The sequence below is a fragment of the Bidens hawaiensis genome, unplaced genomic scaffold, assembly GCF_021521415.1.
Source record: "Bidens hawaiensis isolate Kalapana, Puna unplaced genomic scaffold, B.hawaiensis_p1.1 tig00033131_1, whole genome shotgun sequence".
NCBI lineage: Eukaryota > Viridiplantae > Streptophyta > Magnoliopsida > Asterales > Asteraceae > Bidens > Bidens hawaiensis.
This window is the reverse complement of record NW_027495664.1, coordinates 120,531-134,870: the sequence shown is the minus strand read 5'-3', so window position 1 is coordinate 134,870 and position 14,340 is coordinate 120,531. Positions and strand designations below refer to the sequence as shown.

The 14,340-nt window shown below is 37.0% G+C and overlaps 3 protein-coding genes across 3 annotated transcripts; all 3 read right to left on the bottom strand.

Moving 5' to 3' along the window:
* Positions 1-1,965: 1,965 nt before the first annotated feature.
* LOC143584455 (putative NAC domain-containing protein 94) lies at positions 1,966-3,846 on the bottom strand. Its single transcript, XM_077066510.1, has 3 exons — positions 3,600-3,846; positions 2,952-3,253; positions 1,966-2,515 (listed from the first exon to the last, which is right to left on the bottom strand). Exons 1-3 carry the CDS (start codon positions 3,814-3,816, stop codon positions 1,979-1,981), a joined length of 1,056 nt encoding a protein of 351 aa, XP_076922625.1. The 5' UTR covers positions 3,817-3,846; the 3' UTR covers positions 1,966-1,978.
* A 3,006-nt stretch (positions 3,847-6,852) lies between these two features.
* LOC143584447 (uncharacterized) lies at positions 6,853-10,363 on the bottom strand. Its single transcript, XM_077066503.1, has 5 exons — positions 10,003-10,363; positions 9,037-9,954; positions 7,235-7,322; positions 7,020-7,144; positions 6,853-6,941 (listed from the first exon to the last, which is right to left on the bottom strand). The coding sequence occupies exons 1-5, from the start codon at positions 10,361-10,363 to the stop codon at positions 6,853-6,855; spliced, it is 1,581 nt and encodes a 526-aa protein (XP_076922618.1).
* Positions 10,364-10,389: 26 nt separating this feature from the next.
* On the bottom strand, positions 10,390-13,241 carry LOC143584446 (uncharacterized). The gene is made up of 2 exons (XM_077066502.1): positions 12,341-13,241; positions 10,390-11,552 (listed from the first exon to the last, which is right to left on the bottom strand). Exons 1-2 carry the CDS (start codon positions 13,239-13,241, stop codon positions 10,390-10,392), a joined length of 2,064 nt encoding a protein of 687 aa, XP_076922617.1.
* Between the last annotated feature and the right edge of the window lie 1,099 nt (positions 13,242-14,340).

Sequence of the window (14,340 nt, the reverse complement as noted above, 5' to 3'; positions counted from 1 at the left end):
AATATTGACATACTTTTGTTAATTAACTTCGGAATATTTGTAACATTTTGACTTACATTGTGTAATATATATATATTTGTGTATTTGTGTAATTTATGTGAAAATTAGCAATTATGCAATATATATTATATAATATTTTTTTTTTAAAAAAAGTATACGATGACACGCATAAATGCTTGTCATAAATTGGTGTCATAAATGTGAGTAACGAAAGCGTGTCATACCTGTATGTCATAAACGTGTGTCACAAATAAGTGTCATTAAAGCGTGTCATATAATATGACACGCATGTGCATGTCATATTTCGTTTATGACAGGGGCTTCAATGACATGCATTTGCGTGTCATCTGTACCCATCAATGACACGCAATGTGTGCCATTGAAAGCCTTTTTTCTGGTAGTGAATTAGCTTAAACTAGTTTTACTCAGTTTATTTTGAGCTAATTCCGAGAAAGTTATGAGGCACTAGTTCTTTCAGCAAACTTATGTGACATAAATTGAAAAAGGTGACTGGATAATCTTTAGCCCGAAAGCGGTAAAAATTACAATACTTGTATTAATTATTCGGAATTTGTTAAAATAATTAATTGAAAGCATGTTCCACATCTATTCTTTCCGACTTTTGGACCTTCTTGAACCTTTTTTCCTTCCTCAAGATGGGATATAGAAACGTTCTCACAAACACTGACCAAGTATCTTAGATCGATCCAGTCGGTAAGATAGTATCAACGTTTGAAGGCTCGTCCATTACATGACATGGACAGTTAGGCGTGGTCCCATTTCATTCGGTGGGAAATATTGGTGATTGTAGAGCATTGATGCCATTATTTGATCCAAGCGGGCCACAAAATGCATGCTAAACACACAAATCATATGAAGCCACCATTTCGACTATGACCGTTGGGTATTGATGATCATCTCTCATATATTGGCTTCGCAACTTGGTAGGACACGTTCTCCAAACAGGATGTGTATAGTCAATGCTATCAATCATCCCAGGAAAGTGATGTTTTTCTTCGTTTGCTTTATACAAAAGAGCAACGTCGTGGTTTGTCGGTTTACGTAAGAACTCTCTGCCGTATGATTGAAGTGCAACATTACAGAAAATTTTCATGCATTCACACAACGTCCTTTCATCCAATCAAAAATACTCATTGTATTCGTTAGAAGGATTTCCAGTTGCTAGTTGTATAAAGATCAACGTGCATTTTTGTAATGCCTTAAAATTTTAATTTTCATCCTCCCGTCTAGGCCCTCAAAAAATCATTTAAATTTTGCTTCTATATTACCTACAATTTAAAAAAAAAAAATCGTTGCAACATACGATATCTTGCTTTAAATATCATTTCATTGCATTTTGGGTCGTCAACAAGATAATCTCTCATTAAACTTGGTGACCGTTTTCCATGATCATACGGCGCGTATCTTTTCCTAGATGTTGTCATGTCATCATCTTCTGCATGTTTGGCAAGATCATAGAGAAATGAGACGCTACTATTGGTGGAGAATGCATCATTGTAATTGGCAGATGAAACAAATAAATTTAACTCGTCATTCATCTTGTTTGTGTGTATGTAGAATTTTGATAGAAATGTTTGAAATTTGTTGAGGTAAAATGGTTAAAGTGAGGCATATATTAAATGGGTAAAATAATAATGTTTTTCGAATTTTTAAACGACCAATACAAATACATACGACTTCAAATATGACTACAAATTTAATTCTTCAAATGCCAACATTCCAATTCCTGAACCAACCCACCTTATGGTCTTCCACACCATACATATACAAAAACCTGTGCACATTAAGTTTCTATTCATCATTAAAAACATCAAACATATCACCAGAAACATAGAATGTTCCTGGGACACATCTAAATTACACAAAATGTTGTTTCATTTTCCTTACATAGGCCCAACCCACAAGCCCACAACCAAGACAGCCCCCAAGCCTATGTAAACGATATTGTATTTTCTTGTCAAATATGGCACTTATTTGTAGAATAGGTAGTTGAGGAACTATGACAAGGAGGTGAATCCCAAGCCATATTAAACCATCCATCCATCGGAACATTCGCCACAAGCTCGTTTTCACGCAAATGGTTCATTGGGAAGTTGTCTAGAGGTTGTTGTTCGCCTCCAAAGACTACACCTTCACAATTCTTGCTTGCATCCTCAAGATTCAAGACCTGTGATTGTGGCGTATCGGTGGGTGAAAACATGAACCCATTCGTGCTAGAATCTACGTGTGGAAGTGGGAAAGGAGATGGCTTACAATCGGTTTGGTTTAACGGTCTGTATGATGGAGTTTCTGGACTCGGATATCTATTAGTGGACATTGGTTTTATGGTGTAGCAAAGATGGTCAGTCATGCTAGAAATGTTATCAAAGGTGGTCGAATGTGCGAAAAACTTGGATGTTCTATCTTCAGATAATGAAGATACCCATGAGTGCGAAATGGCTCGTTGGGCTATTGAGTTCGTCTTCTTGAATATTTTGCATATCGCCCATGTGTCCTGAAAGGAAAAGCATAACCAGCAATGAATTAACCGTGAAATGTTATACACATAACAATTTTTTTTTTTAAAGGCTAGTCTAAAATCACTTTGGTTAGAAGAATATTAAGTTGTTAAAATTTTTGGGAATAGTAGGCCGGTGGCCGTTTTAAAACTCAACTAAATATTTATAGACGTTCTTTTGGTTCTTGTGCTTCAAGGTAGTTTGTTACCGCAATCAAACACTATAATGATTGGTGAAAAAACTCTATGAAGTCCATTTGCCACACAGACAAACACCAAAATAACTCATTGAAACTTGCACGAGTTGGCTTGTAGAGATAGTGAACTCGCTAATAATGCATACACTTAAAAAAACAGCTAAAACTATTTAGCTGAACTATAAACCACAGATAAACCATAAACTCTATATTATATATATAATAATTTGACTTACATTTGGAGGAAGGTTTTTATCTTGAATCTTCTTATTCTGTTCTGGTTCAACAACCGAAGGCAGCCTAAACTCATGCATCATCCAATCCGTCTTCATTCCTTTTGCTGTTCGACCACGATAAAACACCAATGACTTCTTCAAACCAATGCACTTGCCACCATTAGACGAGTAAATCGGTCTATCTGTGCCCGTAGCTTTCCAAAAACCAGCTCCTGTTACACGATTTGGTCGTGCACTATTCTTATATTTACGATCCCTTGGACAATAAAAATACCACTCTTTTTCACCCAATGGAGCCAAATCTATATCAATCATAAGTTCATAATTAACACGAGTATATTCAAACACCACCCCTGGTGTGTTAACAACTCTATACGGCTCGTATAGGGGCTATATGAGTCGTATAGCCCTCACATGACTTGACTAATGTACAAAGGGGACATGATGACAGCTTTTTTCAGTCTATATGGATCATATACGAGCCGTATAGGTTTCAAACACCTGACACTCTCCGATACAAAACGACAAAATTCCGCACCTATACGGCTCGTAGAGCCCTTGTACGAGCCATATAGGTGCAACTGGTGTCCAAATAACCTATGTGGTGTGGGAGTAATCATCATGTTAAACAAATGATCATATACTTACTTGGAAGGTCCCATGGGTCATACTTGTATATATCCACTTGTTTGATAACATCATTTGGAAGAACCTGATGTTGAATCTTTTTCTTCAAGTAGAATCCCACAAGTTCTTCATCTGTTGGGTGAAATCTGAAACCTGGTAACATGACTTCATGATCATGATCATCCACTTTATCAACTTCAGAACTCTTTTGGTCATCCATGAAAGTTAATGAAGACATTTCAAGCTTTTTAAAATGGAGATAATTTGAAGGTTTTTGTATAACCAAAATGGTTCCTGAAAAGGGGTTTGTTTCCTATCTTTCTGGGGTTTGTTCTCGATGCACTTACACAGAAATAGTGGTAGAAATGAAGAACAGAAGTCAAGATCTTGGGGTTTTAAATAAGCAAAGTTTCAATCTTTATGAACACTAATTTGGTTTCTACAAGACTGGTTGCTTAGCAGTGTGTGTATGTATATATTATTTAACTCATTTTATATTATTTTATTGGCATGCTTGACCGAATCAACGTTAGTAGATGACAACGACAGGTTTATTATTGAATTCTTTTATGTACATACATATTTTAGAAGACTCCTGATTTATCCAAAAGAAAGAAAAATCATTCACTTCCATAATTTACGAGACTTTAATGTGGAAACCATAAGTGGATGAACGGTTTTAACAAAGGAGTAATTGATAATGTAAATGAGTTTAAACAATTGGGTTAACTAGTATACCTGTGACAACATTTTTCATCTTCTATTTTCTACTTTATTAATAACTTAATACATAATTAATAGTTGGCTAATTGAATATAAATAAACAAACTAGGCCATTAATTGGTGGATAATTGCACTTTATAACTTTTACGTTCACTTTTTTTTATAATTAACACGCTCATTTATCATTAAAATCAAAACGATTACAATAAAGTGGCATGCAAACGGGCAACAAGCTGCGCCGCAACCCCGTTTTGAATAGCAAAACCAATAAATCGGTTTGATTAAAGAAAGACAAATTAACATGCTCATTCACTTTCTAAAATCAAAAGATGTGAAGGTGAAACAAGAGTTAACATGCAAATAATACAAAATGAATAAGTCGGTTTGATTAAAGAAAGACAAATTAAAATCAGTTTTTGTCAAACCAGTTTGGTTTGAAACCTGTTTAGATCAAAGCCGATTTTTGGTTCAATTTTAATCGGTTTCAATGATGGAATATTCAAATCGATTATAAACCGACATTTTGGTTGGTTTCAAATTGATTTCTAGAGCATTTGGTTTCAAACCGAATTCTGGGGGAGGGGGTCTAGTTTCGGTTTAGGAACGGTTGGTTTTTATTCCCACCTCTACTATACTAGTTTGATCTACAAGACCGTAACATGATAGAAAAGTGTTCAAACAAAAACAAACAAACAAACCATAACTTGGGTATAAGTGTAGTTAAGGGGCCTATAAGCAAGGGATATTTTGTCAGTTTGACCCAATTGTCAGACCTGGAGCTCTATTTTCGCACTTATGATATTCTCCAATTTTAGCATTTTCTTCTCAACTATAGAAACGCGTAAATAGTTTATTGTATATAGTAAACGTTTAAACTATTGAGTGTCATAATTTACAAATTTATTAATATTTTTATAGTCGCTATTTAGTTATTTCTAATTTCGATGATTTTGATAATATTTTAAAACTTGGTTATTATTATATAATATTTTCTCAAAAAGAACCATAATGTAATGTTTTACGCATTTAACATATATAATAATATACTACTTTGTTTGAGATTTATCTATAACTAGGGGTTGACCCGGCGCGTTGCGCCGGGCTTGGTTTTGCAGTGATTGTACATAATGGCAAAGTATTATTATTAGGATTACATTAACTTGGTTTAAGAAACATTGAACAATTTTTGGAGCATTCCATACTAATACTACAAACTTGCAGGCTTGTGATGCAGTCGACTATAGAGCTGCGTTAGTTGTACTGTTGGATAATTTGTTACGATCCTGTCGCCAAAAGGTGATGACGTGATGATTTGTCAAAACAGCAGCATTTCTTGGTCGGGTAGTCTTCATATGTAGATTTTGTTCCTGGAAAGTGTTCAAGGATTGTGTTAGTACAGTTGTTGTATTTTGTATTATCTGGAAAGTTTAAATGGTTGTACGTATTTATAGTCTAGTAATTAGAGGTGTGTATGTAACTTACCTGCAGTTTTCCAAAAAAGGCAGGTTTATTGTATTCCTACTAGTTCTTGGCCTCCTTCATTGGAGGTGTGTCAGTACCTGCGTTAATTGGAATAAGTTTTAAGTTAGTATAAGTTAACGACAGGGTTGGACACAATATATGCAATAGTTTAGTATGAGTAACCGATATACCTGTGGTGTCCGGGTATTCTCTTTTTTTCGACTGTTTGTCCGGTGTTTGAGGCAGGAGTTCTGTGGCTGGGATTTCAATGGTTGTTGTGGCAGTTGTGGGGTCAGAAACACGGCTGATGACGCATGTGTGTAGCTGCCTATTTTCCTCATGGTGTTGTTGTATTCGGAACTTCTTTTGTACGCCTATCAGTTTTCGAAATGTTGCTGGACATTCTTTAGTTGTGGGGTATCCTTCCTTCTTCATCATCTCTTCACAGCTCTCGCCTAGCAAGGCAGCCATGGGTTCATCGAAGAAGGTGGCGGTTGTTTTGCCCGTTGCATCTTTGAGTATGACTGAAGCACAGTACCTATTTGACATCAGATGATGTTATCGGTGCAGGTGTATGGAATGTTTAACATATATAAGTGTTTGTTTTTGCATCATTACCTCAAAATGTATCTGTTAACTACTTCGTGAGTTGCACATCTGTAAAAGTCTTTCGATGCTGTTATCTCTTTTTCTTTGGTTGATGTTGTAGCTTCTATCTTGAAGGCTTTGTTTTTGCATAAGTTGCAAGATTTGTAGTACCATGCCTTGTTCTCGCCAGCAATGATGTCTTTTATAGTGGCAACACATTCGACTTGTTGTCGCTGTACAAGTATACAAGTAATGGTTAGTAGTGTTTTCTATTGTTTTTTATGGCTGGTTGATTTTAGTAAAGATGGATTACTGTTGTTTGATTGTTGAAGAGGTCCATTGCTTCAGCAACAGTCATTGTGGGGTATGTAGTCACTGATGTTATTGCTGGTGCGGGGTAGTTTAGCTGTCTGTATCTGTAATTTATGTTTTTGTATAGTTGAGTTTTTTAGTATGTGTAAGATACATTTATTGTATTATAACAACGGTGATTTAAGTGTTGTTACCTCTTCTTCAAGTCTGGGAGTTCTGGAATTGGAGGATTCACAAATACTGCAGTGGCAGGCGTTGAACTGAGCTGCATGTCGCCATCTGCTGGTAAAGTGTCAGTTATTTATTTTAATCGTATACAATTGAATGGAAGCTGAGGTTTAATGTAGGAACACTTACAGATTAAGTTTCCAACTTTTGTTGATGTTATAGCAACAACAACCGGGGCATCGGTGTTTTCGACTACCGACTGATCAAACGTCTTTCGTATTTCAGGCCAGAGCGTGACTCTTACTGATTTGTTGCTGTTTGAATATGACAATAAGATGCAGGTGAAGTTTTAAGTAATGCTAAGAACCCAAGTTATATATGGTGGGTATATTGTAGGTTGGTACCTATCGTTTTTTAGAGTTAGAAAGTCTCTCCTGTTGTCTTCGTCAGCATCGTCAGACGGCTTTATAGCCACAAGACATCCAATATAATCTATAATAAGCCATTGAAATAAATTTTTAATAAGTTAGGATTATATTGGTTATGAAGCGATAACTACATATTAGAAAGTTAGAAAACCAAAATTGCCCCTATTCATTTTTGTTTTCTACAACCTAAAGAATCACATATTGCCTTTAAGTGTAGCAATCTGTTAGGGTGAAAGATGCATAAAACCTGTTAGCAGATCTTTTGTGTCGGTGCGGGTATGCAGCAGATCATACGGCAGGAAATTGAAGTGATATGTAGGAATGTTGTCTTTGTCTATGGGCACCGCCTGGGTGTATTTTGCTAACATTATGGATGCTTCATGCTCTACTGTACGCATCATGTATCGTTTGTTAGTGCATATGTACTTTCTGATAGAGTAGCACTAGTTAATCTCTAGAAGATCGATCATGTGTTGTGCGTTTCACTCTGTAGCAACAGCCTCTATTGCATCTCCCTGCAAGTGTGTTCATAACATTGGTTGTAAAGATTAGTTAACTGCGTAAAGGACATTATATGTAAACCCGTTTTACAAAGAAATTTCTTTTTGTCAGGCAAGTTTAAAGTTTTTCCTTGTTGAAGATGTTGTAAATGTATTAGGTTGTCAGTCTATATTTTTATAGATCGTTTATAAGTGTCAAATCAGAATCGTCAATATAAGCGGTTCGAAGTTAGTTTTTTTCTTTTTTTCGATTTTTTTATCAAATTATACCAAAAATTCAACCCCAAACCTATTGAATATTTTTTTTAACTAACTGAGACAAAATTAGAACCCAAAATTATTATTTTTTAGTTTTTAACCAAAGTATATCAAAATTTCAAGTTGAAACATATAATTTTTTTTTGTACTTTTGAACCAAATGAGACCAAAACTTCAATCCCGAACTTTTTTTATTAGAAACTTTTTACAGTCTCAGAATAGTTAACTAAGTCTAAACAATTGGGCTATTATACATATATAAAGCAAAAAATGATGGAAAGGGGTTCAGATATTGAAAGTGTAATATATTCATATTTTTTTAATGTAGATATGTTTACTTACATTGATATCAACCAGCAGGTAGCATCTCTCAGCTCGTTTGAAGGGCTGCCATTTTCTAACAACTCTAACTTCCAGTGGTTCTCCATAAGTCCCATCTTTTATCGCTGCGATATGTTGTATAGTCATCCTTACCTGGTTGAACAACGTTATTTTGACTTAACTAAAATAAGAATATTTTTCATACAGCAAAAAAAATAACTAACGACAGGCGTTTATTTATTGACTACCTAATCATTAATGCAGATAATCTAATGTGTTTATACTTTGTGACAGTAAGCTAGTTTCCGTCTATTTCGCGAAGGAAATCAGAGTAGACGATATTTTTTGTTTGGTGGTGATCACTGTGAGCGCCATATTCAGATTCGATAAGTATTTTAAGAGATTCTGGCGATGTTGCTCTCGAGAACGCCACGTACAACTGACCATGACTAAATACAGGATATGGTAGATAAACACCTATTTTGTTAAGTGATTGGCCTTGACTCTTATTTATAGTCATCGCATAGCACACCTTAACTGGGAACTGTTTTCTTTTAAAGATGAATGGCTGATCCTTATTGTTGTGACACAGACAAATTCTGGTTATATGAACTTTGTTACCTACTGCTGTTCCCGTACTCACTCTAGCTACTATTACTCTTGGCAACAGTTGTGTTACTAAGAGTCTTGTTCCATTACATAACCCTGCTGTTTGATTTATATTTCTTAATAGAATGATCGGCACATTAACTTTAAGCTGTAACTTATGTGCAGGGTAGCCAGGAATCTTGATGGTGTTAAGATATTTAACCGGATAGAGTGTCTCAATATCCGTGTTGTCTTCTGGATGTGGTACTGCAACATCATTGCTGACATAAGTAGTTGCTACACCCGGTAGCATGTCGAGAATTATCTGGTTAACGTGATCTGCAGTCTCATTTTTTGGACACACTATCGCCTTCTGTGCAAGGTCTGACGGTGTTGGATTGATTAGAGTAGTCTGATCATATATGAAACTGACAAGTTTATGAAGAGACTCGCTATTGTTTGGGATGATGTATTTGCTTGGAATTTCGATAGTTCGGGAACTGTCATTTTGTTGGTCATCAGGGACTCCAGACAAGCCGTTGCCTATGCATACAAGCCAATCTGAGAAGTTTTGAATTTCTAACGCAACGTCTGGCGTCATATTAGGCCGATGGACACGCATATTTTGAGCAAGCTTGAAAATTCTAAACTTTGACCACAGGTATGACCAAGGTAATGAGTCTGAGATGATTTGTGATTTTGTAGCTTTTCGTTTAATGGGCAAAGTTTGTCTAAAATCGCCACCTAACAAAACTGACTTTCCGCCAAATGACTGTTGACTGTTGTTAAGAATATCTTTTAGCGTCCTGTCAAGAGCCTCAAAACATTTACGGTTACTCATCGGCGCTTCGTCCCATATAATCAACTCTGTTTCAACCAAAAGCTGAGATAAGTAAGAGCTTTTACTGATATTACAGTTTGAGTGATCAGTCAGGTCGATGGGGATTTTGAATCGTGAGTGTGCAGTCCTGCCACCAAGGAGAAGCAATAATGCAATGTCGGAGGCCGCTATAGCCAAGACTATTTTTCCTAGAGACCGTAAATAACCGGTGATTATTGTTCATAAGAATGTCTTACCCGTACCCCCATGACCATAAACAAAAGCTAAAACTTGAGTGTTAGATTCTAAAGCTGAGACCACGTGGTCGTATACAGCATGCTGTTGAGGGTGTAATTGCTGTAAATACTCTTGATGTTGCTTGAGTAGATGTTCACGGTCATAGTTTTTCTCTTCCATCAGCAGCCTGTTTCTCAGGCTACGAATCAATTCTGTATTAGGCATTGGAAGACCGAACTTTTTCAGAGATGAATCTGTTGAATGCGAGTTCAATAGGAACTCAAGCTCGTAAAGCACATACTGAGATAACGTCTCATCCGACACATTGTCTCCTATATCCCCACCAAAAATTTCCGTGTTCCTAGTGATGTCATCAGACATGGATCTCCATTGATTCTCCCACAACCTCAGTGGTTCGCGACCTCACAATGTAATAATATATGTGCAAACAAAGCTCGTAGCTCCTTAGGCGTTGCCCAAGCTTTAGCTTCATCCAATGCAAGCAACCACTCATTGTCATCCACCAACAACCCTAGTTTTTCACATGCCGAGCGGTAGGTATCATAGATAACGCCATCAACTGTACGAACATCAGCAAACGATTTACACCCAGTCTGATGATTGAGTAACATACGAAGGAAGAAACTTTCACCAGATGAAGGATGAATGAACGCAAGTCTACCAATTGTGTTTGTTGATGTATTAAGACGTCTTATCCAACATTTACCACTCCCTTCCCATCTGTATTCGGACAGGAAGTCGATGTATCTAAGATGACGACCACTGGGGTCATGTGCGTTGGTTGCAAACCACTCGGTAAGTGTAGTGAGAACAACACATGGATTATTAACTACATGTAACAACTTTTGTTGGTCACTAAGGCCTACGTTTTGCATGTTTTCAAGATGTACAGCCAAAACTTGAACGGCGGGGTACCGGTGGTGTATTGGGAAATTGAAGATTCGCCAAGCTGCTTCATGAGGACATATGAACCGACCGTCAACAAAATTGTCAATCTCATTACAAGTCACTGAAAGAGAGTTCTGATCCGTGTCAACTTTATGTATGCTTTGAGTTATTTTAAAATGAATACGATCTGAACCTTTGGACACATACTTGAATAAATACTTAATCATCATATTCCACCCACAATATTCAACATTTATATGGGCATTAAAAAGCAGTGACAAAGTTCTGTTATAAGGAACTACATAAGCATTGTCAACCTCTATGTCATTCTTTTTAACAGAAAACTCGTATGCTGATCTCTTGTATTTAATGTAACCATTTTTGTCAAATGTTGTAGATGCCTGATAAAGTTTCGGAAATCCTTTTGAACACACGCCACCATCCACACATGGCGCATTAGGCCTCGCAAGCCCACAAGGTCCATGAATCATACACTCACTAACAATTTTGTATAACTCCGGGTCTGTGTTAGGGTTAGGAATCTCGGAGGATATGTGTCGATCGACATCGTCAGCTGTGATTATTTTATCAGCAGGAGACACCCAAAACAGCATGTGACAATGAGGAAGCCCTCTTTTCTGGAATTCAATGGTATACAGATCTAAACATGAGTTAAAAAAATTATGTTAGATATTATAGTAATACCCATATATCATATGCTAATATGTTAGGGAACATAACAGAAACACATCTCACCAGCAACGATGTTCCCGAATAGCCTCTCACGCTTAACGAAAGCACGGAATGCCTCTACCTTCAAGTTGAATACCCTGCAAACAATATCAGGCCTATCTTGAGCCTTAAGGGATGGAAACTAAGTCATATGACGAACAATTTCTTGCCACTTTACGTTACAAGTGAATGTTATGAAGAACTGTGGGTTTCCATAAACACGACAGATTGCCAAAGCATCATGATAATGCTTATACATATATCTTGGACCTCCTGTAAATGACGATGGTAGAATGACACGCTTACCAACACTACGACCTTCAGTGTCTCCTTTAGCTATGGCATCATGTACCCCTTGAAGGAATTATGTTCTAAAGAGATTTTGATTTAACCGTACATAGTCGAGACGATTCTGCTCAATGCAGATATAAGCGTCAACCAAATACTGTTGGAAAAGACGACCACTTCTTAGGATCAAAGAGTAATGATAGTGTCTGTCATGCATTATGAAGCTGTAGTACATATTGAGGGTCAGGCGAATATTTTTACGACCACTATGAACAGTAAGACACATATCAGGAGACCAGTCACGGTCTCCAAAAATATGTAATAATGGATACTAGAGAGCCATGTATAAACTGTTAAGCTTATTTATGCGCTGAGGACGACCATCTTTATGACGAATGACGATATCGAAATCTTCTGCCCCCGACACACCTTCATGGACAATTGCACCCATAGTGTTTGGAGCAGGCCTATCGTATGAGACTTGTCTCCCAGACCTATACAGACAAACATCAAAGGAAACAATGTTGTCCGAAGAGCAAACATCGCGGGCTGTCCAAAAAATCTTTACCAACTCATTGTTAATATCTAACACATCTTTAATTATGCGCACAATACCTTCAGATAGCTTAGCCTCCTGAGCCTCACCAAAGTGTTGCATCCTATTGCGTATCTCGTTATCGGTGTCGTATATGTACATCTGCAAAAACCTTGGAGGTTGACCATCACTTGGGCATAAACTCCCCAGCCAATGAGAGATCTGACCCTCAACTTTGAAAACATAAGGGGCCGATCCACTGTTTATCGAACGGTCAACCTTCGCACCAAACGAAGTCATGGCGAACATAGAGTTGTAAGCACATATGCCTTCAAGATAATCCTGACGCTCCAGAAGATGCTTAATTTGAGCAAGAGGATCACGAGGAAGACACAAGCGCACAGTACCAACCTTGCAACATTGAGTATATCGAGGTCTCCTAGTTGCTGGAAAAGAAGCTAATCGTTCCGCCTTCCAAAAAAGAGCACCACAAAACTCACACAACAAACTGCAGTCACCAAGATCATGTACAGACGCAGTAACTGAAGACGTCCCGACCAAAGATACGGAAAGGCTACTACGATTCAGCAGCCTGTTTCGCGAACGCGTAAACATAGGCTCAGAAAACTTATACACAAACAAACCTAAGACAACATTCCTACGACTGGCAGATGTCTGATTATCGGCATCATAAGACAATACATTAGTGGACTCTACACCAGACCTTAAGAACGGGGAACCTGACCTTTTTCGTGAAGGTTGGCATTCGCTATCACCTCTCGATCGCGTAGACATTGTTTACTTAATTAACCCGTAACAACTTTAAAACATCAACAAACTTACAAAATACACATACACAATGCTTAAATACACTTAACATCCAACAAGACAGTTGTAAACAAAAATAACTTTGCACAAAACATTACTACATACATGTAAGAACGGCTTACAACCATAACTGGCATTCGATCTTAATGAATACAGACAGAAAAACAAAAACCAGACTACATATAGCACAAACATTAACTTTAAGAAAACATACCTCTGAGTAAAGGCTACAACTTCTCCAAGAAAGCGACAAACTGAAAGTTAACAAAATAAGCATGTTTTAACAACAACTTTTAATTAACATTAAGTTATAGAAGAATAAAAAAGCATTCACATGATAAGGTAATTCAAGAGAAAAAAACATGATCCACCCAACTGTATGTCAGGTCATTTTAAATTAGTCAACGGGTGAATTTGGTTCTAGTCAGCTTAATGAGCGGGTGAGAACGACCATCAACAAAATAACGAAAACCGATAACCACACCATCATTTGTGTGATGAATCCGACTGGCACAACACCAGCTGACCTCTCAATTTACTGATTGTAAAGCATACATTAATAATTGACAATCTATCTATTAAAAAAAACAAAAAGTGTTTTTCACTCCAGCACGTTGAGCTAGGCAGGCGCGTTCCAACCGTCACCAACCGAAGGTTGGATCATGTTACAGGTCAATTGTGGTTTACTGAAATTAACAAACAGTTCAGCACGATTGCTAACAAAAGATGGATGTGTGTAAAAAAATAAGAAATTAAAAAAAACCAGCTCAAAATACAACTTTCCTGACAACAGAACCTTCAATACACACAGCCACATGAAATAACCAAAAGAGAAGTTTGCACACATACACAGACAAAAAAATTATATTAAAAAAACCACAATCTAAAAAAACCCCAAAGCTACACATGCGAAAAGCATAAACCCCCAAAAGAGAACCTAATTCTAAGGTTCCACATAACAGAGGACAACAGTTTCAGAACAAATCGTATACAAGAACAACCATCAGAGCTGTGTTTGTCACCTGGAAAATAATGTACGAGAGACAGCCACCAGATGCTAGGAAAA

Coding starts and splice junctions, on each gene's coding strand:
- LOC143584455 (XM_077066510.1), bottom strand. CDS start 3,816: ATGTCTTCATTAACTTTCATGGATGACCAAAAGAGTTCTGAAGTTGAT. Junction 3,254..3,599: donor TGACCCATGGGACCTTCCAA/GTAAGTATATGA, acceptor TGATTGATATAG/ATTTGGCTCCATTGGGTGAA. Junction 2,516..2,951: donor ATAAAAACCTTCCTCCAAAT/GTAAGTCAAATT, acceptor TTTTCCTTTCAG/GACACATGGGCGATATGCAA.
- LOC143584446 (XM_077066502.1), bottom strand. CDS start 13,241: ATGTCTACGCGATCGAGAGGTGATAGCGAATGCCAACCTTCACGAAAA. Junction 11,553..12,340: donor GGGTGCAATTGTCCATGAAG/GTGTGTCGGGGG, acceptor ACTCATGTTTAG/ATCTGTATACCATTGAATTC.
- LOC143584447 (XM_077066503.1), bottom strand. CDS start 10,363: ATGTCTGATGACATCACTAGGAACACGGAAATTTTTGGTGGGGATATA. Junction 9,955..10,002: donor TTATGGTCATGGGGGTACGG/GTAAGACATTCT, acceptor TACGGTCTCTAG/GAAAAATAGTCTTGGCTATA. Junction 7,323..9,036: donor AAATCAAACAGCAGGGTTAT/GTAATGGAACAA, acceptor GGCTTATTATAG/ATTATATTGGATGTCTTGTG.